Below are 21,090 nucleotides of genomic sequence, written 5' to 3'. Positions count from 1 at the left end.
ACCTTTAACCTCTGCCCTCCACCCCATAGCAGAGTGGGGCGGGGGGGGGGGGGGCACACTTCCACTGTCTCTGGGCGGGTCTCTGACTCAGCCCAGGGCACCCCCTCCCCTTGCCCAGCTCCCCAAACCGGTCGGAGCCCTTCTAAAGGGCTCATTAGAGGGAGAGGCCCCTATCTCCATTCCCCCTTCCTTTCAGGATTCCCGGTGTCGGGGCGTTAGGGAGACGCTTATACATAGGTGACGAAGACGCCTAGCCCTCCAGGGGGCAGGAACGGGGCGGGGGGCGCTGGAGGCAGAGTGAGGGGTCGCGATGCTGGCTTTTCCGAGGGTGGGGCCGGTGGGGCCGGGATGGCCGGATGCCGCGGCCGCGGGCGGGGCAAACTGGTCGCTCCCTCCTCCCTCGGGGAGCTGTTGGACCTGTTGTCCCCCCCTCCACTTCCGGGCTGCTGGGGAGGGGGACAGAGCAGCTTCTCTCTCCTCCCTCTTCCCCAGCCACCTGTCCCGCAGACTGAAAAGGCAGCGCCCGGAGCGCAGAGCGACCAAGCACGCCGAAGCCTGAGCCGGTGAGGGGGCCGGGGCTGCGGGGGAGGAGGGAGCTGAAGACGGCCTTCTGGGCTCCCGGGAGTGGAGGGAGGCTGGAGTTTGGGAATCTAGCCCTGGGACGAGCAGAGGACGCAGACTCTTGGTTTGCTCAGGGAGGGAAAGTAGGAGCCCCGACTCCTGGATCTCTGAGTGAGACGGCATGGACGCTGCTCCCCCCTACAGTGGTGTCGGAGCCAAGTCTACCAGGCTCGGGAAAGGAGGGAGTCCCGGAGGGAGAAGGAGATGGGGTCGCTCTAGGGTGCTCCAAGGGATTGTGGGGGGTTGCTGGGAGGGTACAAGCCTCGACACCTGGGTAGGAGGGTGAGGCCAGTAGGGGGCGTGCGAAGACCCCCCAACTCAAATTCCGGTCCGGCCTTCGGGGGTGTGGCGCCGTGGGAGCCATCGAACCCCGCCCCTAGAAACTCCAGGCCACGCCCCCGAGTGCTCAGTTCCAATCTTTGATCTCTTAGGTCCCGCCTCCTGGAGCTCTTTCCGAGCGCTCGGGAGCCTCCTGGGCCGCATCCCCACGCTGCCAGGCCACGCCCCCGGAACTCGGGCCCGCCCACTCCGCTGGAGCACCGAGCGGCCATGGGGACGCCGAGCGGCCGGGACGAGGGGTGCCAGCCACCTCCGGTCCCGGAGGGCGACGCGGAGGTCCCGCCCCAAGGGGCTGCGCAGCCCCAGGTGCACCCCGAGGACCCCCACGAGCCGGAGGCGCCCGAGGCCCCGGAGGAGCCCCAGGGAGTGAAGGAGCTTCCGAGCGGCCGAGGAGCTGAGCAGCAGGCTGAGGAAGAGGAAGAAGTGGAAGAAGGCAGCAGCACGGAGAGCAGCCGCGACGCGGTGAGGGACCTGGAGGGCGAAGGAGGGGGCCCCGGGGGGCCCAGAGAGACAGACAGGCGCTAGCGGGTGACCGAGCCACAAAGGGACAGGTAGAGAGAGACCAGATAGAGACCTGGACACAGGGAGACCGAGAGACAAGGGAACCAAAGAGACAGAGACACAGAAAGACCAGAGACAGAGCCTCGGAGAGATGGGGTTAGAGACACAGACAGAAACCCAGAAACAAAGGACAGAGATGCTCAGAAGGGAAATACTCTGAAAGGGAGAGAGACCTAGCGATTCAGAGAGAGAGACAGATACTGAGTCGGAGAGACAAAACCCAGAGAAACGGGGGAAAGTCTCAGAGCGACCCGGGGAGAGCGGGAGAGAGATCCGGGTCTACCAGGACGCGATGCCAAGAGAATGGGACCTGGGTAGCGAAAAAGGGACCTTCCTTGAGTCGGCTGCGTACGCCCCCTCCCCGACTGCAAGCCCCTGGGCCTCCTGCCCGGCCCGGGGTGCTCCCGCACCTGCACCCTCCCCCACTTGAATAAACGGGCGTGGCGACTGACTGGGGCTGATCAGACCCCCAGACCCGAGAATGGGGTGGGGAACGGACCTGCCAGATGACTGCAGTGGCGAGGCCTCTCCTCTTGAACACGCCCCTCTCCGACCTCAGCGGGAGGCTCCGTCCCCGGCACAGACCCCGGCCACGCCCCCCGCATCCACCCAGCCTGGGGAGGGGGTGCGAGGGGCGGCGCGGCGGCTTCGAGAGCAGCAGCTGGAGGCACTGACCCGCGTGGCCGTGATGGAGCAGCGAGTGAAGGAACTACAGCGCCAGAGGAAGGAGCTGAGGATCGAGGTGAGGCTGCAGACCTCGAGGGCAGTCTGGCCCCCAGCTCAAGGGGAGCCCTCCAGGCCAGGCTCCTGGGCCTTGCCTCCAGCGGGATCCCACTCTTAGGCCTCCAGCCCTATCCTCCCTCCCTCCGAATCCAGGACCCCAGACTCCCAGGCACCCCACCTGGACCCAGGCGTCCAAGTCCCCAGCCTCCTCCTTCCTCGGACCCAGACCTCCGGGCCCCAGCCCGTACATTCTCCCCACAGATGGAGGTGGAAGTGGCCCTTCTGCGGGGCGAGCTGGCCGGGGAGCGGGTGGCTGCCCGGCGCGAGGAGGAGCAGCTCCGGGAGCTGCTGGAACAGCAGGGGGACACGAAGCGGGGCAACCAGGAGCAGCAGGAACAGGTCAGTTTCTCCTGCACGATCTTCACCGTCAGTTTCCTTCGTCGTCGGACCAATATTCCTGGTGGTGCTCCTGGGACCTGAGCCCCAGGGTTATCCTCATTCCCCAAAGGCGGATCCTTGGGCTGGGGGAGTGAGGGGTGGGCAGATGCTTCTTGTTTTCCTTCTCCCTCCCCCACCATGATTCTGGGGCCTCTTCCTTTGGCCCTCTCTTTGCTCTTTAAATGTCATCTTGTGAAAAATGTCAAACCGACGAACAGAATAGTCAAATGGGTGGCTCTGTGGTGTGCTCACCACCTTTAGCAGTAATCAATCTTCCATTCTTGTTTCATATCCCCCAGTTTGCTTCCCTCTCCCCCGTTTTAAAAGCCAGTGCCAGACATGATACTGTCTGTAAACTCTTTAACAACCTATTCATTTTTCAGGTCTGATAATGAAACAGGGATGGTGTTTTTAAAAACAGGGGCCTTGGGGCGCCTGGGTGGCTCAGTCATTAAGCGTCTGCCTTCGGCTCAGGTCATGATCCCAGGGTCCTGGGATCGAGCCCCGCATCGGGCTCCCTGCTCTGTGGGAAGCCTGCTTCTCCCTCTCCCACTCCCCCTGCTTGTGTTCCCTCTCTTGCTGTGTCTCTCTCTGTCGGGTAAATAAATAAAATCTTTTAAAAAATAAAAAAAATAAAAAAATAAAAAATAAAAATAAAAACAGGGGCCTTGGGGCGCCTGGGCGGCTCAGTGGTTAAGTGTCTGCCTTCGGCTCGGGTCCTGATGGTCCTGGGATCGAGCCCCACGTCAGGCTCGCTGCTCGGTGGGGAGTCTGCTTCTCCCTCTCCCACTCCACTCCTTCTGTTCCCTCTCTTGCTGTCTCTCTCTCTGTCAAATAAATAAAATCTTTAAAAATAATAATAATAATAAAAATAAAAACAGGGCCTAGCTCTACACACCTCCCTCTCTCTCACCCCCAAACCTGTGGTCAGTCAACATGTCCTGTCCTTTCTGCTCCCTGAACCTCTGTCTCTAGTCCTTCCAGTGCCCCAGGATAAGGGTTCCTCAGCCGGTTGGCCAAACCAGACAGGAGCTGCGCCGAGCCTGCCTTTCTCTGTCACCTCCCTCTGTGCTCCTCATCTCTACCCTCTGACCAGAGTTTACCCCCGAAACTTCCTGTGCTTTTCAACTACTGTGCATTGGTGCTGCGCTGTTCCCTCAGCCCAAAGTGCCCTTCCGGCTCCCTCTAGCTCCCTGGGTCTAAATGTTCCCTGATTTTTGAGGCTTATCTTAAAATCCTCCCATCCAGGAAGATGCTCTCCAGTCTCGGTTTCTGTAGTCTCTGTGTTTCACTGCCCTGATCGTCCCAGCCTGACGAGAGTGAACTAGACAGGGGCACCTGGGTGCCTCAGTCAGTTAAGCGTCTGCCTTCGGCTAAGGTCATGATCCTAGGGTCCTGGGATCGAGCCCCACATCAGGCTCCCTGCTCAGCAGGGAGCCTCCTTCCTCCTCTCCCTTTGCTGCTTCCCCTGCTCATGCTCACGCTCTCTCTCTCTAATAAATAAATCTTAAAAAAAAAAAAAAGTGAACCAGACAGACAGGGTCCCTGCAGTCTTGGAGCCGGCACCCAGGCAGGGTTCTGAGATCCAGCTAGCCTGGCCCGTGCTGGACTCTATTTCTCTTCCTGTGTCCAGGCTGGACTGGACTGAGAAGGCTGAGAGCCTGGCTGTTCTTTCAGGAACAGAGGCGGCTGAGCCAGGAGCGGGATCGAGTGGAGGGTCTTCGCCAAAGACTCCTGGAGGCCCAGGGACAGCTCGACTCCCAGCCGGAGGACCAGCGAGAGCGGCTCCTGCAGGGCGTGCAGGAGGTGAGGGTCCTCCAGATCCTCTCTGGGACCTGATATCCAGGCTGCTCTTTCCTCAGGACCCAGACGTCCAGGCCCTCAGGCCCCTGTTCCCTCACCTAGGAGTTCAGGCCCCAGCCTTATAACTCCCAGGACTTGGGAGTCTAGGTCCTCAAGCCCCTCTTCCCTCCTTGCCCAGGACTCCTGGCCCCAGCCCACTTACCGCCCCCACCCACCAGGATCCAGGCCTCCAGTGTTTGCATTCCCACCCACAGATGAGGGAACAGCTAGATGTGGCCCAGCGTGCCTACGAGGACCTCGAGTTCCAGCAGCTGGAGCAGGAGAGCAGGCGGGAGGAGGAGGACCGGGACAGCCCTGGGGCCCGGGCACTGGACCCCAAGGTCCGGGAACTCCAGGCCAGTGTGGCACAGCACAGGGTGAGTCGGGCGGGGCTCGCCCTCCCTCCCTCCCTCGCCGCTGCCCTCTGACTCCTCCATTCCCCCATCTGGCCCCTTCTCTGTCATCCTTTCCCACCCGCCTCACCGTCTTCAGAAGAGTAACACCAATGATTGATGTTTATTGAGCATTTACTATGTGCCAGTCATGGTCCTAAATGTTTCATGAGTCCTTACTCATCAAATCTTTACAAGAATCTGGGGAGGCCAATCTGACTTTTTTTCCCCCCAACTTTATAATGAAGGAACTGAAGGTCAAGGTGCTCAAGTAACCTTTTCCAAGGTCGCTCAGTTTGTAGAGGGTGGAGCTGGGATCTGAACCTACTCGGTTCAGACGCGGGGCTCCTTTCTCCACCTCCAGTTCTGGATCTTCTCCCTGTCACTCTCTCTTTTCCCTTCTATCTGTCTCTGTTCTGTCTGCACCTTGTCTCCTTGCTCGCATCTTCCTCTCGGGGACTGTCTTGGTCCTTCTTTTTTGTATCTGTTCTAGTTGGTCTCTCTGTCCCTTTCCCTTTCTGTTCTCCACAACTCTCTCTGGGTCTTCTCTCTCCGTCTCTGTCTGTACATCAGCTCCTTCACCCCCCACCCCCCAAGCCACCCCAGGTCTCTTCCCGATCCCCAAAAGGGAAGAGGGCACCAGGAAACTTAACTCCCCACCCACTCATGGGCACCCAGGTCCTGGGGATCTCTGTTATGGGGTGCAGCAAACCCCAGGCTCTTCAGGAGGACTTGGCTCTGTGGGAGCCAGCTGGGAGCCCTGGGACAGCTGAGTAACCAGGGCCCTGGGCCATGCCCTGCAGCACCGGATCCAGGTCTTAGAGGAGCAGCTCAAGTCGCTGGGGGGGCAGATGGCGGCTGAGAGCAGGGGGCTGAGCCGGAAGAAGGACGAGGCCCTTCAGGCCCTGACGCAGGTGAGTTCTCCTGGGAGACCTGTCTGACTGTCCTCACATCCCCCTGGGGCAATCCATCGCCACTCTGCACCCCAAGATGCCTCCTGGTACCAGGGAAGGCTGCCGGGACAGCCCATGATAATTTGCTCTGCCTTAGGAACGGAGCCGCCTGCTCGAGCTTAATTGCCTCCAGGGAACCCCGGGTGGAGACTTCTCTGAGTCCAACCGGGCCCTCACTAAGGTATGGGGATTTCATGCACCTGTCAGCCCCTCCGCCCTCCGACCCAGGAGTCCATCCCCCAACCTCTTCCTCCTCCCTTGGGAATCCAGGCCCACAGACCCCTTTTCCCTTAGGATCCACAGTTCTCAACCCCTAAACCCTTTCACCTTTGGGACCCTGGAGTTCAGGCCCCCAGCCCCTACCCCTCAGGGAACCTGCGGTCTCGCCCACAGTCCTTGCTCCCCTAAGACCACGGTCCAGCTCCCTTGTGACCTGGAGCCTTTGTTTTTCCATCTGAGAAATGGGCCGACACTGGATACAAGGGCCAGAGCTCCCGGGAACGGGTGGGCCCTCTGTGATCCTTCCAGCTCCCGTTAACCATCAACCCCTCTCCTGAAGCTCCTGTTCACCCAGAAGACAGACCGCCAGCTGCTGGTGCTCCAGGACCCCACCACCCATACTGCCTCTACCACTTCCTCCTGCCTCTTCTCGGTCCACAGCTCCCTGCAGGTACCTCGGCTCCCCACGCCACCGTCTCGCTGTCACTCGCATCTCCAGAACTTGCCCTGTGGCTTTCTCCACCATGGGGGCCTGGGGGAGAGGGAAGGATGAACGAGGGGTATTTTGATTTTTAATAGGCTCAAGCTTTACTTACTGATTTTCTTTCTCCTGCCTAACACCCCACCACTCCCCTGGCAGAATGGAATTGGGTGCACCCAGCAGTAAATTTGAAAAGCAGCCAAACAGGGCGTATGGATAGGAAGGCCCCCTCTCTCCACCCCACGGGCCCACAGCCCCCATCCCCAGCATGGCTACTTGTTTCTTCGGTACCCCTCCTTCCAGATCTCCTTGAGACTGGGGCCGGGGGGTCCCCACTTATTAACAGGTTACAACATTCATTGTTATTAACTCTTTAAACTGAAACAGAGTAGAGAATGTCAGAGCCTGTGCAGGAGGCAGGGGGTGAATATTAGATGAAAAGTTTTGTTTCAGTTTGTGTGGATGCTTGGTAAACACTTAGAAATTGGTAGCTGGTTTTTTTTTTTTTTAAGATCTTATTTATTTATTTGAGAGAGAGAGACGGAGATAGGGAGAGAGAACAGGAGTGGGGAGGAGAGGGAGAAGCAGGCTCTCCGCTGAGCAGGGAACCCGATGTGGGACTCGATCCCAGGACCCTGAGATCATGACCTGAGCCGAAGACAGACGCTTAACCGACTGAGCCACCCAGGCGCCCCAAAATTGGTAGCTCTGATGCAAACTTTTTTTCAGAAATGTGTAGATAAGCTATTCGTTGGCTTTGATTTTCTAATTAACACTTTATCGTGGAGACTGTTTTCTGTTGATCCATTTAGAGCTGCCTCGTCATTTTTATTTTTTTATTTTTTATTTATTTAATTTATTTAATTTTTTTTTTTTTTTTTTTTTTTTATTTGACAGAGAGAGACACAGCGAGAGAGGGAACACAAGCAGGGGGAGTGGGAGAGGGAGAAGCAGGCTTCCCGCGGAGCAGGGAGCCCGATGCGGGGCTCGATCCCAGGACCCTGGGATCATGACCCGAGCCGAAGGCAGACGCTTAACGACTGAGCCACCCAGGCACCCCTCGTCATTTTTATTTTATTTTTTTTTAAGATTTTATTTATTTATTTGACAGAGAGAGACACAGCGAGAGAGGGAACACAAGCAGGGGGAGTGGAAGAGGGAGGAGCAGGCCTCCTGCTGAGCAGAGAGCCCGATGCAGGGCCTGATCCCAGGACCCTGGGATCATGACCTGAGCCAAAGGCAGACGCTTAACAACTGAGCCACCCAGGCGCCCCTGCCTCGTCATTTTTAATGACTCTCATGGTAACACTATAAACAGGAAGACTAGGACACCTGATATTTGTTGAGTCCTTAGAGTGTGCCAGGCACTGTTTTAAGTGATTCACACGGATTCACTCAGTTGGTCTTTGCAATGATACTACCAGCTAGGTTCTTGCGTCCATTTTATACGTAAAGAACAGAGGCAGAGAGGTGAAGGTATTTAAATAGCTAGAGTGCAGCGGGGCTGGGATTTGAACTAGGCACTGGTTTCAGTACTCTAACCGCTCCAGGCTCCTGGTGGGGTGCGGGGGGGGGGGGTGGGGGCACAGGAGTCTCCACCAGGCTCTGACCCAGCCCTCCCTCTGCCGATGGGGATTCAAGGCTTTTGTAGTTTAAGCAATGCTGTTATGAACACCCGCGTATGCATATGTCCTTTTTCATATACCCAATAATAATATTAGTTAATATTAATTATCCTAATGTATTGTCTGATGTCATTATATACCATGTATAATATTACTATAATATGTACTATATATTATTTATTAATTAATGTTAGTCAATATTAATAACGATCATGATTTTGGAGAGCTTAAGGTAGGCCAGGGTCGGCTCTAAGCCATTTTATCTTTTTTTTTTTTTAAGGTTTTATTTATTTATTTGTCAGAGAGAGTAGAGAGCGAGCACAAGCAGGGGGAGCGGCAGGCAGAGGGAGAAGCAGGCTGAAGTAGGCTCCCTGCTGAGCACGGAGCCCGATGCAGGACTCAATCCCAGGACCCCGGGATCATGACCTGAGCCACCCAGGCATCCCCCATTTTATCATTTTGAAGCATGGAGTTGCTATTATTTGGACGTGAGAAGCAGCCATATATTGGCTGTGTGACGTGGTTCAAGCTCATAGCTGTATCATGAAATCGATCTATAAAGTGAAAATATTCCATTCTTTGCTCAGAGGAACCCCCCAAAGTAGATCCCATTGTTGTGCGGGTAAAGGGTTTGCAGACTTCCCCTCTGGGAAATTCACTTTCCAGCTGGTTGCCCTGGCAGCCTGATAAAGGTGAAGGGTCAGCCGCGTTGCCAGGCAACATGACTTACGGTAAATATGACCCTGAGAAGTAAATTGCCGACCTATAAAATACTTGCCGGGAAGCCACATCCATTCCTATGGAGTTGTTACCTGACTTATTGGCTCCCGCGGACCCTGTGCCCACGGCCGGGGATCCCGTACCCACCTGGCACCTGGGTGCCACCTGGGGGGCCGATCCGGACACTCTCCTGGGTGCTTTGCACCAGGCCACTCATTTAATCTTTGCATCAGCCACGCAGGGTGGCGGGACTAGTCACTCCCGAGTCACAGCCTCAGGAAGTGGCAGAGCTAGGTCTGGGCCAAGTCTGCCTGTTTTCCACGACCAGTGCCTTCCAGGAGGCCAGGGGGTCGCAGGAATCCTTCAGAGTCCGGGTGGGCAGTGCCGCTGGCCCCAGCTCGGAGGGCACAGGAAGAACGCAGGGGGGATTTATTTACACGGCCAGGTAAACCAACACAAGTGGATGCAGAGTGTGTGAATTAACAAATGACTCCTCCTTGCTCCTTCTCTCTCTCTTTCTCTCTCTCTCTCTCTCTCTCTCCCTCCCTCCAAGTCCCGTTAAGGCTCAAACTCCACCCCTTCTTTCCAGGATCAGGTGTTGCCTGAGCTTATGGACCCTGCTTGGGTTCAAATACCTGTTCTGCCGCTTCCTAGCTGGCTGAACTGAGATGCATCTCTTTGCCTCAGTTTACTTAGCTGCCAAATGGGAATAATAACAGCGCCCACTGGTTGATGGCTACGGTGCTTAGCATGGTGCCTGGCACATAGGAGTTGTTTAGTGAATGTTCTGCCCTTACTCTGGTTATCATTACAATTATTAGGGTTATTACAATTATTAGCGCCCTTCTGCTACCCACTTCCACCCTCGTCTCTGATTTTGTGACCCTAGACCAGCCTCTTTCCTGAATGTCTCCATCTTACTTTTTGTCTCCCAACAATCTCTTCCCCACACAACAGCCAGAGTGATCTCGACCCCCCCCACTTCAATCCTCCCCCACCTAATGCTGTCAGTGGTCCCCCTAGCCTCCTCACCTCAGCGAGCGGGTCCCTGCATGATCAGGCCCCTGCCCACCTCTCACCACTGTCCCCCACATACGCTCTGCTTTAGCTGCAGGAGCCCTGACCTGCCAACATTCCCTTTTTGCTCCTGCCTCAGGGCCTTTGCATTTGCTGATCCTTCTACCTGGAACACTGTTCCCCTCAATCTTCCCTGACCCACTCTCATTCTTTGGGCCTTAGGGTCAGTGTCCAGAAGGCTGCCCCCAGTCTTCCAGTCGGAAGCTGATCCTCTCTTAGGACACCTGATTCTCTTTGCTCACAGCTGTTTCTGATGATATAGTTATTTGTACGATGGCTTATTCAGTTCCTACAACATGAGCGCCATGCGGACGTTTCCTCTCCCAGGCATCTCAAGCTAGGACATGCTGGGGATAGCGGTTGAAGCAAGGAAAGAGTGAAGAGGCCCAGGGGCTCAGGACTCGGTGTCCTCCCTGCGGAGGGGAGCGAAACTTTCCCGACTCCCCGGGCTTCTAGAAGCTTCGGTGGCCCTGCAGGGTGCCAGGTATGCCGTGAGGCACGGCATGAGCACTTGACAAGTCCTGGCTGTTACGATTTTGTCCAACTTTTTTTTTTTTATTAAAGATAACACGCATATAGAAAGTCACGCGGAACACACACCCAGCTTAATTATTACGTGGGAACATTCTGGAGCTGCCAACTATGTCAGGAGGCGGTCCTGGCAGCCACTCCGGAAACACACCACATGCCCCGAATGATGACCCCACCTGCCTCCCGGGGAGGACCACTGGCCTGACGTTCCTAGCAATCTCTTCCTTACATTTCTTTAAAGTTCAATCAATTCAGTGTCTGTCCCTAAACACGATAGTTTACTCTTTTTTTTTTTTTTTGGCGGCTGTATATTTTAAGTCTTTATAGACTTCCCCTCTGTTTTCTTTTTTTGTCCCCCTTGCAACTTACTTGGTGAAGAAACCAGATGGCTGTCCTGTAGAGTTTCCCAGGCAGGGTTTGCTGATTGCGTCGTGGGGGTCATTGTCACCTCTCTGCCTCTTCGTATTTCCCGGGAAGTCAGCTGCAGGGGCCCGAGCAGAGGCAGGGTCAGCATTTTGCAAACCTCGCTGGGGGCGGTGTGCCTGTTTCTCTTTCTCTGGCATGGGTGCCTTCATCTGTTGGTCTAGGAGAGGTCTCCAGCGGTAAAATTCCAATCTGTTATTCCTCCTCGGGGCGGCTGGGTGGCTCAGTGGATTAAGCGTCTGCCTTCGGCTCAGGTCTTGATCCCGGGGTCCTGGGATGGAGCCCTGCATCGGGCTCCCTGCTCAGCGGGAGGCCTGCTTCTCCCTCTGCCCCTCTACCTCTCTACCCCGCTCGTGCTCTCTCTCTCTCTCTCTCGAATAAATAAATAAAATTCGTTATTCCTCCTCATCTATTCATCGAAATACTCCCATAGAGAGAGACTTGCCTTCCTGGGTAACCAGGGGTATGGTTTTTGTACAAAATGCAGGACACATACTTCCTGGTTTCACTTTATTCACCTCTCTTCAAAATAAAAGAGTTGCTTTGGTTGCATCCTTTCCAAGGTAACCAATTCGATTTTTCCTTTACTGTTACCAACTCACGGATTAAATTTATTTGATGAGTTGTGATCTATAGCAGTGAGTATCCTTATTGGTGCTCAAATTATGCAAGGTATTATTTTTATTATTTATTCTTTTTTTTTTATTTTTTAAGTAATCTCTACACCCAACATAGCACTCGAACTCACAACCCCAAGATCAAGAGTCGCACACTCTTCCCACTGAGCCGGCCACACGCCCCATTTCTATTCTTCATTGTCCATGCAGAGTTGTTTTTTTTTTTCCTTTTAAAAGTCAGTTTTATTTCTTTCTTTATTATTCTCAAGAGTATTATTATAAATTATAAATTACTGTCAAATTTTCATCTTTTGGTAACTTTTTATTTTAAAATAATGTAAGACTTACAGAAAAATTGCAGAAATAGAAAGAATACCTGTATATGTGGCCTTCAGATTCTGTAATTAACATTTTACCACACTGGACATTTGCTTTATTACTCTCTCTATACATAAACACACACACAGGCACACACAGACATTTTATTATTCTCTCAAAGCGTGATTTCCCCTTACCCCTAAATACTTCTACATTTATTACCCAAGGTCAAGGCCACTCTCTTACATAACCACACTGCAGTAATCAAATTCAGGAAACTAACGTTGAGATAATATTATTGAAAGAACCAGATATTCATATTTTGTCAGCTGTTCCCCTATTGTTTTTTCTAGCAAAAACAAACCAAAACAAAGCCCCTGTTTTTTTTCTGGCCCAGGAGCGCAGGATACATTTGGTTGTCAGGTTTATTTTTTTAAAAAGCCAACATTCCCCTCATTCAAAGTTGGAGGGTATGGCAGGATATTCAGAGAGATGACGCTTCCCTCATTGTCTCCATCCATTGCGTTCACCTTCTGGGGGCAGCCCCGGGTTACCAGTTTCTCGAGTCTTCCCGGAGATATTCAGTGCTTATGCAGTCTGTCATGAATATACTTTTGTCATCTTTTTATGCAGAGCTGGTATATTCTTCATGCTGCTGTGCACTTGATTTTATCTTGGAGATTATTATCTGTCTGGATAGAGAGAGCATCCTCCTCTTATACGCTGGAGAGCTTTCTGGGGTGTGGATGATGGCTGGTTTATATACTCCGCCTCCTTCTGATGGACACTTAGGTCGTTCTCTGGCCTTTACAGGGCATCACCTCAAACTCAAGTCGTTTTGTACATGGATTGAGTGTCGTCCATAGGATATAGTCCTAGAAGTGGAGTTGGGGCTCAAACGTTTAGGCATTTGCCGTTTTAAAAATACAGAAAGCCAAAGTGGCCTCTAGGAATGTTGTTCCAGTAGAAACCTCCCCCTCCCCCAGCATTGTGGGGAGAGCCAACGTGATAGGCTTTTTTTTTTTTTTTTTTACAGTTTTATCGAGATATAATTGACCTACGCTACAATTCACCCATTTGAAGTGTACAATTCAGTGGGTTTTCATATATTCACAGAGTGGTGCAGCTGTCCCCACACTCCATTTTAGAGCATATTCATCACTCCCAGAAGAAACCCTGCATCCTCCAGCTGTCCCCCCTCAACCCCCCTCCTCCCCCCGAGCCCTGGCAACCACTCATCTCCTTCCCGTCTCTGGAGCTGCCCATTCTGCACATTGCCCTGTGCGGGCCTGTGCGCCTAGCTGCTTTCGCCCAGCATCATGTTTACAGTAGCTTTCTGATCTGAGCCAAGGAACCACTGGTTTTCCTTGGCAGCCCTCCGACTGGCAGTCGAGATTGAGCCCCTTCTCCCATATGCATGGGCCTTGTGTGTTTTCAGGGCTCCATCGGCCTCCAGAGGACTGGAAGCCTGCCCCGGAAGAGGGGAGAGAGAGCGAGCCAGAGGGGATCCCCCCGACCTCTGTCCCTCCACTACACTGGTGAGGGTCCCTCCCAATCCCGTGGACCTCCTCCCCCATCACCGCCCTTCCTGCAGCAGGGATGGAGGAATCCGGGTGCCTGTGAGTAGAGGCGGAGGGGCTTGGACAAGGGAGAATCCTGGCCCCCTAGCCCCAGCCCTTCTTCCCCAGGACCCCTCGAGTCCTCGGCCCTCCCACCAGCATCAGGAGACTCTGGAAGACACCCGCTCTATCAGCTGCTGAACGGTGGCCCTGGGAATAGGTGAGACGTCAGGGAGGGAGAAGGTGGGGACGTGGGAAGAGGCTGGGCCACTGTAACCCGCCCAGGTCTCTGTTCCCCCCTCCCAGCTGTGGGGCCCTCCATCCAGACATCGCCCGCATGGAGCAGCTCCTGCGGCAGGCCGTGGCAGAGAGGGAGCGACTGCTCAAGGCCAGGGTGAGACCCCAGGCCCTCCTCCTTACGGTCAGGAGCCCCTACTCCAGCCCCCTCTTCCTTCAGACCCAGGAGTCCAGGCCCCCAGCCCCCTCCTCCCTCAGACCCAGGAACCCACTACGTTTTTCCCTTCTCCCCACTTCTTATTGCATAGCATCCTCATTGACTCCTTCATCCTCACCCCACAGGAAGGGATGAGAAGAAGCAAAGAAGGTTCCTCGGGCCCTGCTGTACCTGCCATCATGGTCAGTCCACCCCTGCCCTCAGCCCCACCTCCCTGTTCTGGTTCTGCCCCGGCCTCTGCTCTTCTCTCAGCCTCTCCTCTCCTCCAAAAGAAAAGCGTCTGGGGCTTGGCCAGGGGTGGGGGGGTGACTAAAAAGGCCTGGTTTCTGTTCCCATTATGGCTATCTATATCCATGGCATGTCCTCAGGTAATACGCTCTACTTCTCTGTGCCTCAGTTTCCTCTTCTATAAATGGGTGGTAAAGTCAGCAGTTACGGTAAAATGAGGGCAACGATATGCTGGTTTCAATTCAAATTTGATTCAAAATCACTTAAAACATTTAAAAATTTGTTTGATTCTTTTAAAAATCTTTATTATACAAATATTCAAGCATATGCAGAGGTAGAATAGATTGGTAAGCCCTGTGTACCCACCATGCAGCTTCAGTGATTACCATTCTTCTTTTTTTTTTAAGATTTTTATTTATTTTTCGTAATCTCTACACCCACCGTGGGGCTCGAACTCACGACCCCAAGAACAAGAGTCGCAGAGTCGCACACTCCACCAACTGAGCCAGCTGGGCTCCCCAGTGATTATCAGTCTCGAATCTTGTCTCGGTTGCCAACTTTGTTGTACTGACCCCTCACCTACTTCCCACCGTGCACTGGAATATTTTAAAGCAGATTCCACATATTGTCTCATTTCCTCCATACCTCACTGTGTATCTCCGATAGATAAGTTTTCTGTTTAACGTAACAAAAATGCCATTGCCATACTTTAGGAGATGATTCATAATTCTGTTACATCCTAATATGTGATCCACATTCACATCTCCCTAATTATCTCTGAAATGTCTTTTCATGGTTGGTTATTTGAATCTGGATCCAAGAAAGTCCACATAATGCATTTAAAATGTCTTCTAAATCTCTGAGATGAAGAGTCCTCCCTCCCTACTTTAAAAAAAAAAAAAATGCCATTTATTTGTGGGGGGAAAAAATTGAGTCATTTATCCTGCAGAGTTTTGCACATTCTGGATTTAGCTGACTGCTCCTTATTAAAATTTTATTTTTACCCCTGCTAATAGCATGAATACATTTTTGTTATAACAAATGCTATTGAATTTGGGGAAGTGAGGGTCTCCCCATTGTACTTCAGGAGGCACAAGTGTTTCCTCTTGTTGAAAAGGCTTCAAATCTTTTTTTTTTGTAAATATTTTATTTATTTTATTAGAGAGAGAGAGAGCACGAAAGGGGGGAGGAGCAGAGGCAGAGGGAGAAGCAGACTCCCCACTGAGCAGGGAGCCCAACGCAGGGACTCGATCCCAGGACCTTGAGATCATGACCTGAGCCGAAGGCAGACGCTTAACGACTGAGCCCCCCAGGCGCCCCCTTCGAATCTTTTTGAATACTTTTCCACATACACTGATCAAACCCTTTTTTGTGAATTTATTTTTCCCATAAGCTAGCACATTGTTCTCAATCTGCTTTTTGTTTTCTCAACCATCTGTCCTTTTCTTATTCTTATTGTTATTATTATTTTAATGTTTCCTTTATTGAGTGCCTACTGTGTGGCAGGCCCAGGGTCACAACAGTGACCCAAATAGCAATCCCTGCCCTGGGGGAAGCCGGCATTTAGAGGCAGATGGACAGAAAAAGCAGCTTCAGTAAGGGAAATTTTAAGTAGCCTGTCAGGTGCTGATAAGCAGCAGGGAGTAAAATAAAGCAGGCGGGCAGTGGAGCCTTCCAGGCTGCCAGGCATAAGTACCTCATTAAAAATGAAGCACTCCTGCTTTGGAGCATCATCATTTATTAAACAGCCCCCTGCTCTGTCCGCCCCCGCCCCCGTTTCACCCCAAGCTGCTTTCTTCTGTGCACACGCAAGTGTTTCTCTGGGATTCTCACCTAGAAGCGCAGTCCCGGGATTGGAGAGCCTGACCTCGAGCTCGTCCTTGAAAACAGTCTTGTGAGGAGGGTACTGTGATAGCCCCCGAATTTCAGCGACGGGGAAACTGAGGCTCCGAGAGGGGCAGGGGTTCCGTGGGGGTGACATGGTGGGCGACGGTGGAGTCGAGAGTCCCGAGCCCACCGGCTCTCCTGGATTGAAGCCCCCGTTCTGCCACGTCCTACCTGGGTGACCTTGGTGAGCCACTTCCTCTCTAGAAGCCTCAGTTGCCTCATCTGGCAAATGGGGACAAGAGATAGGGTTTTTTGGTTTGTTTTTTGTTTTTGGAGAGGAAAGGAGGTGATCACTGTGATCACTTGGCACAGTGCCCGACAGGGAGTGGGACCTTTCATACACATTGGTGATCCTTAGTGTAACTTTTTAATTTGGCCACAGGACCCATAGAAGATTCCAGGCCCCAGTGGGTGCCCTTTTAACTGCTAACTGCTCCTTCCCCTCCTATGCATCTCCCCTCTGCCTAGCTCTTCCCATCTCCATCCAGTGAGTCTCCTCTCTGTTTCTAATCCCTCCTTACCCTGGCCTCGCCTCTGTTTTCTCAACTCATTTTCTCAGCCCTTGATACCCAAGGTGTGGTCCGTGGACCAGCAGCATTGGTGGCCTGGGAGCTTGTTGGACCTGCAGAACCACCCCCCAACCCCTGACTGAACCCGAGGCTGCATTTTAACAAAATCCCTTGTGGGTCTGCCTGTTCGCTCAAGTCTGAGGCACACTGCTCTGAGCCTCAGTGTGACCATGGGGATCATTACCGTTCTTTGCAGGGATCAGAACAGGTACAATCAGGCTGGGCCTCGTACACACTAGACGCTTTCATTGCCTTGGTTCTCCCCTTTCTGGCCTGAGATGACACTCTGCTGGCGAGTCCTGGCTTGGTCAGCTCTCGCTATGTGACTTGGGCCTAGTGACTTAACCTCTCTGAGTCTTACTTTCCACATCTGTAAAATGGGGGTAATGATGTACTTACCTCCCCACTCCACTTTTTTTTTTTTAAACTTACCTCCCAAGAGAGTTTGAGAGGGCAGAGGGATTATACCTATAAAGTGCTTAGCACAGGAAATAATCGCTGATTTCATCACAACAAGAATAACAACAACAGTAATGGAAACCACTCTCATGTAGGGATCACTTACTTGGTCCCTGTTTCACAGTATATGAGGGTCCCACTGGGCTCCCTCACTTCTCTGCCATACCTCTTGTGCTTCAGGGTGAGCTCTGGGGGCAGGAAGACCTGGGTTTGGGTTTCAGCTCTACCCCCTAGAAGCTCTGGGTGACCTCGGGTGGATCATTTTACCTTTTTTTTTTTTTTAAACGATTTTATTTATTTATTTAATTGACAGAGAGAGAGACAGCGTGAGAGGGAACACAAGCAGGGGGAGTGGGAGAGGGAGAAGCAGGCTTCCAGCCGAGCAGGGAGCCCGATGCGGGGTTCGATCCCAGGACTCTGGGATTATGACCTGAGCCGAAGGCAGTAGCTTAACCAACTGAGCCACCCAGGCGCCCCTCATTTTACCTTCTTGTACCTCAGTTTGTTCATCTGTAAAATGGGGCTCCAGTAGCCCTGTCCCAGGGGCAATCATGGGGAGTCAAGTTGTTGCTGCTAGTAAGATGGGGGCAGGGTGTCCTAGTCACTGAACGGAGCTGCCAGAATCATTCTCATGATTGGCATTGTTGATATGGTTGGTTAAAGGCTGTGGCCGGCCTTACAGGGGAGCAGGGGAGCAGGACCCCCCCCCCCAGCTGCTGGACCACCCCCTCCGTGACCCTTTGATGTCAGCTGCCCCCTTCTCTTCCCTCCCCAGGCCCCGCCCACGCCCCCACCCCGCCCCCCGGGCCCTCGGGTCTTGGATCTCCGGCAACACCTGGAACGCTGGGGCCACCATCCCGAAAGCTGCCCGCACCTAAGGGTGTCGGGAGGCTGCTGCCGCGGATCCTTGGTGAAGATGGGTGGCCGCATAAAGACCTGGAAGAAGCGGTGGTTCTGCTTCGACCGCCAGGCCCGCCGTCTGGCCTACTACGCCGGTAAGCCCAGCCTGGCCACCTGGGTCCTTGGGCCCCTAGGACCCTGGAAGTGGCGCCTCCAGAGGCCTTCCCCACCAGACACCTAAGAGACCCCGCCCCCTGCCCCCTTCTCGCTCAGGCCCACGAGTCTGGATCCCCAGCCCTGTTAGCGACCCAGAATCCAAATCCCCAGCCCTCCTCGGTGACATGGGTAACACTTTCGTACAATTCTGGCTCCCCAAACCCCATTTTTTCCTAAGATACCTGGAAGGAATATGAACTGGCATTGTCCTCGCCCTCCCTGCACCCTCAACACCCAGGAGTCCAGGCCCCTCACCCTTCTTCTCCCGGGCAGTCAGTGATTCGGAACCTCTCCTGAGTCTCTTTTCTTCTCCAGGACCAAGGCAGTCAGGGACCTAGGATTCCAGCTCCCCAGACCCCATTCCCCAGTCTTGTCCAGTCTCCCTTCCAACCTCAACATTCACTCACCTCCCAACCAGGGTATCTTAGGGACCTCCAGACTCTGCCACCATTCCCTCACCCCAACACCAGTCTCAGGACTTGGGTCTAGCGACCCCTGCCCGGATGCACAGACGCACACATCTCACTAGCTGTCTCCCCCCCTCACCTCCCTCCGTTAGACAAGGAAGAGACCAAGCTCAAAGGCGTCATCTACTTCCAGGCCATCGAGGAAGTCTATTACGACCACTTACGCTGTGCCTTCAAGGTGAAGCCCCCGCTTGGTGCCCCCCCCCCCCCGCCTTCCTGGTCAGAGCCCCTGCAGTCAGACCCTAGCTTGCCCCTGGGTAGACCGCACCATCAGGGTCCTCCATCTAGCCCAGAAGGAGCCCACCGGGTCATTTCACTGCAGCGACTACAAATTAAGGGCTCAGTCCCTGGCTCTCAGCCACTGTTAACTTTTCTTGGAGCAAAAGATCGAGAGCAAAAATTTGGCAAGCTCTGATGCCAAGCTGGGAATAAATGGATGAAGACGTCAGGGTAAGGATGGAGGCAGCCTGGGAGCATCTAGAGGAGGCGATCATTTCTCAGTCTCTGCCCATGGTTGCCAAATGGGAGTGGGCCACACGGTGTTACTTCATATTCTTTTGCCCTAAGGAACTCAGGAATTTGAAATTTGTACAAGTGCAGTGCCAGAAATCTAAATGTTGGCAACTGGTACGGTATTTAGAAAGCTCTGGGGAGCAACTGACTATGGCCTTCTAGAGCTTAGGTTGGAATCTCAGCTGTGGGACATCAGTAAAGTGACTTCCTTTAGCCAGCCTTCATTTTCTCACCTGCAGAATGGGCACAGTATAACCCATTTTCTCAGACTTGAGAAGGTTAACAGAAAGTAATGAATGGGTCTAAGGGATATACTCAATTCAGGGTTGGCAAGTAGCTACTTAATAAATGGAGTGTAAATACTCGCTTTCTCCACTTACAAACCAGGGGGACCTAGATTTGGGGGGATGTGAATGCTTATATTTCTAATATAGAAGGTAGGCTAGAAACGGGACATGGGTCTTCCTTCTAGATTCCTCCTGCTCCCCAAATCGTAAGCCCCCAAATGTTAATTCACTCAATCTTCATAATCCAAGGAGGTAGGTAGCATTATTTAGGAAGGCAGATGGGGAAACTGATTCAGAGAGTCTAAGTAATTTGTCCAATGCCATACAGCACGTAAGTAGCAAGGCTGGGATTCGAACCCATATGTTCTCTTAACCACCTTCATTCTGCTGCTTAACCCAGAGCCCCAACCCTCGCCTGACGTTCTGCGTGAAAACCTACGAACGCCTATTCTACATGGTGGCGCCCAGCCCGGAGGCCATGCGTATTTGGATGGACGTCATTGTGACAGCTGCTGATGAGAATCACGCCCCCTGAGGGGCCCGCCCTCTTGGGGGACGTCCCGGCGAGGCTCCGCCCCCATAGCGTCACCCCCCCCCCCCGAGGCCCCGCCCGCTGTGGGAAGGCCTGGGTCCGCCCCTTTGGAACTTCCGGGAATCCTGCAGGTGCCGCGGCTCGGCGGGCCTGAGCCGTGGTGTTTTGGGCTGCAGGTGCCTTCCCGCGACGGGAAGCCAGCCCTTGGGGCCCTGCCCCGGTTAGGAGGAAGATTGCGGGGGCGGGAAGGAACTATTTATTGGTGCTCCCGCAATACCGAATTAAACACGGAGGAAGACAGTTGCTGCTGTGTATTTCTGGCGCAGGCGTCCCGGGGCCCCTTGGCCCCTAGGCAGGACATCCGAGTTATAGGTATCTCTGAGAGTCAAGCGTCCCACAGCCCGCTCTCCTCGCTTTAGGAATGGAGGCTTCAACATTAAGGTCAAGGCTCAGAGAGGGAGGTGGGGAGGCATGCGTCCTTAATCTTTGGCAATTTTGTTTTTTTAGTTTGTGGGCACCCCCCCCCTTCCGCTTCCATCCTTTTTGACTTGACTGGGCGGTTGGCAATTTTGAAGAACTTCTAGGCTCCTGCCCTCTGGGCCTTGGCACATAATTATTCCCTCTGCCCTGTCCTTAAGCAGCTAGCTCCTCGTTCCTCAGGTCTTGGGGTGTCCCCTCCTCCAGGAAGCCCTTCCTGCTCCCCTGGATCAAGCACCCCACTTTGAGCTCCCTGTCCCATCCCTGAACACCCTAGGTCATCACTGGTAATGGATCTGTGTCCCATATGGACTGGGAGTCCCATGAGGTCCGAGCCAGTGGTGTCCTGGTTACTACCACATCCTCAGCACCACAGGGCCCATTCATTCCATGAAAGTGGAAAAAATGCTTCCCTTTCACCTCCTGGTCTTTGTACATACTGTTCCTTTTGCTTAGGTACCTTTCCTCACTCCACCCTACTACTCATCATGTTGGTCATAGCTCAGATGTTTCCTTCACCAGGAAGCCTTCCCTGATTCTCCTGGCTGAGCAAGGTGCTTCTTCTGGGCTTCCTGTGCCAGCCAGCCCTTATCCAGCCTGTGCCTCCCCCATCACAGCCTTGACGACTCTGGATCATCACTGTCGATGAGTGTGTCTTCTGTGCTGGATGGGAGCCCCAGGAGGTTGTTCGAGTTACTCTTCTGTCCTTGGCACACAGCGAA

General features: G+C 53.4%; 1 protein-coding gene across 3 annotated transcripts; it reads left to right on the top strand.

The window, feature by feature from the left end:
* The first annotated feature begins 202 nt into the window (after window positions 1-202).
* Window positions 203-20,191, top strand: PHLDB3 (pleckstrin homology like domain family B member 3). 3 transcript variants are annotated; one of them, XM_036107313.2, is made up of 17 exons: window positions 218-237; window positions 493-563; window positions 1,053-1,422; window positions 2,081-2,263; window positions 2,506-2,643; window positions 4,360-4,488; window positions 4,740-4,901; window positions 5,720-5,830; window positions 5,967-6,050; window positions 6,429-6,539; window positions 13,319-13,418; window positions 13,569-13,659; window positions 13,746-13,833; window positions 14,019-14,075; window positions 17,812-18,031; window positions 18,652-18,737; window positions 19,760-20,191. In XM_036107313.2, the coding sequence occupies exons 3-17, from the start codon at window positions 1,171-1,173 to the stop codon at window positions 19,892-19,894; spliced, it is 1,947 nt and encodes a 648-aa protein (XP_035963206.1). In that variant the 5' UTR covers window positions 218-237; window positions 493-563; window positions 1,053-1,170; the 3' UTR covers window positions 19,895-20,191. The 3 variants fall into 3 exon arrangements, with proteins under 3 accessions (XP_077919784.1, XP_035963206.1, XP_035963205.1); XM_036107312.2 differs by having other exon boundaries at window positions 13,725-13,833; XM_078063658.1 differs by lacking the exon at window positions 18,652-18,737 and having other exon boundaries at window positions 203-237; window positions 13,725-13,833.
* The last annotated feature ends 899 nt before the right edge of the window (window positions 20,192-21,090 follow it).

This window comes from Halichoerus grypus, chromosome 15 (genome assembly GCF_964656455.1).
Source record: "Halichoerus grypus chromosome 15, mHalGry1.hap1.1, whole genome shotgun sequence".
NCBI classification, from domain to species: Eukaryota; Metazoa; Chordata; class Mammalia; order Carnivora; family Phocidae; genus Halichoerus; species Halichoerus grypus.
This window is presented reverse-complemented; position numbering and strand designations above follow the sequence as displayed.

Bases quoted from the DNA above. Each gene is read 5' to 3' on its own strand.
- PHLDB3 (XM_036107312.2), top strand. From the start codon at position 1,171: ATGGGGACGCCGAGCGGCCGGGACGAGGGGTGCCAGCCACCTCCGGTC. The intron at 6,540-13,318 runs GTACCTCGGCTC...GTGTGTTTTCAG, and splicing joins CGGTCCACAGCTCCCTGCAG to GGCTCCATCGGCCTCCAGAG. The intron at 13,660-13,724 runs GTGAGACGTCAG...TAACCCGCCCAG, and splicing joins AACGGTGGCCCTGGGAATAG to GTCTCTGTTCCCCCCTCCCA.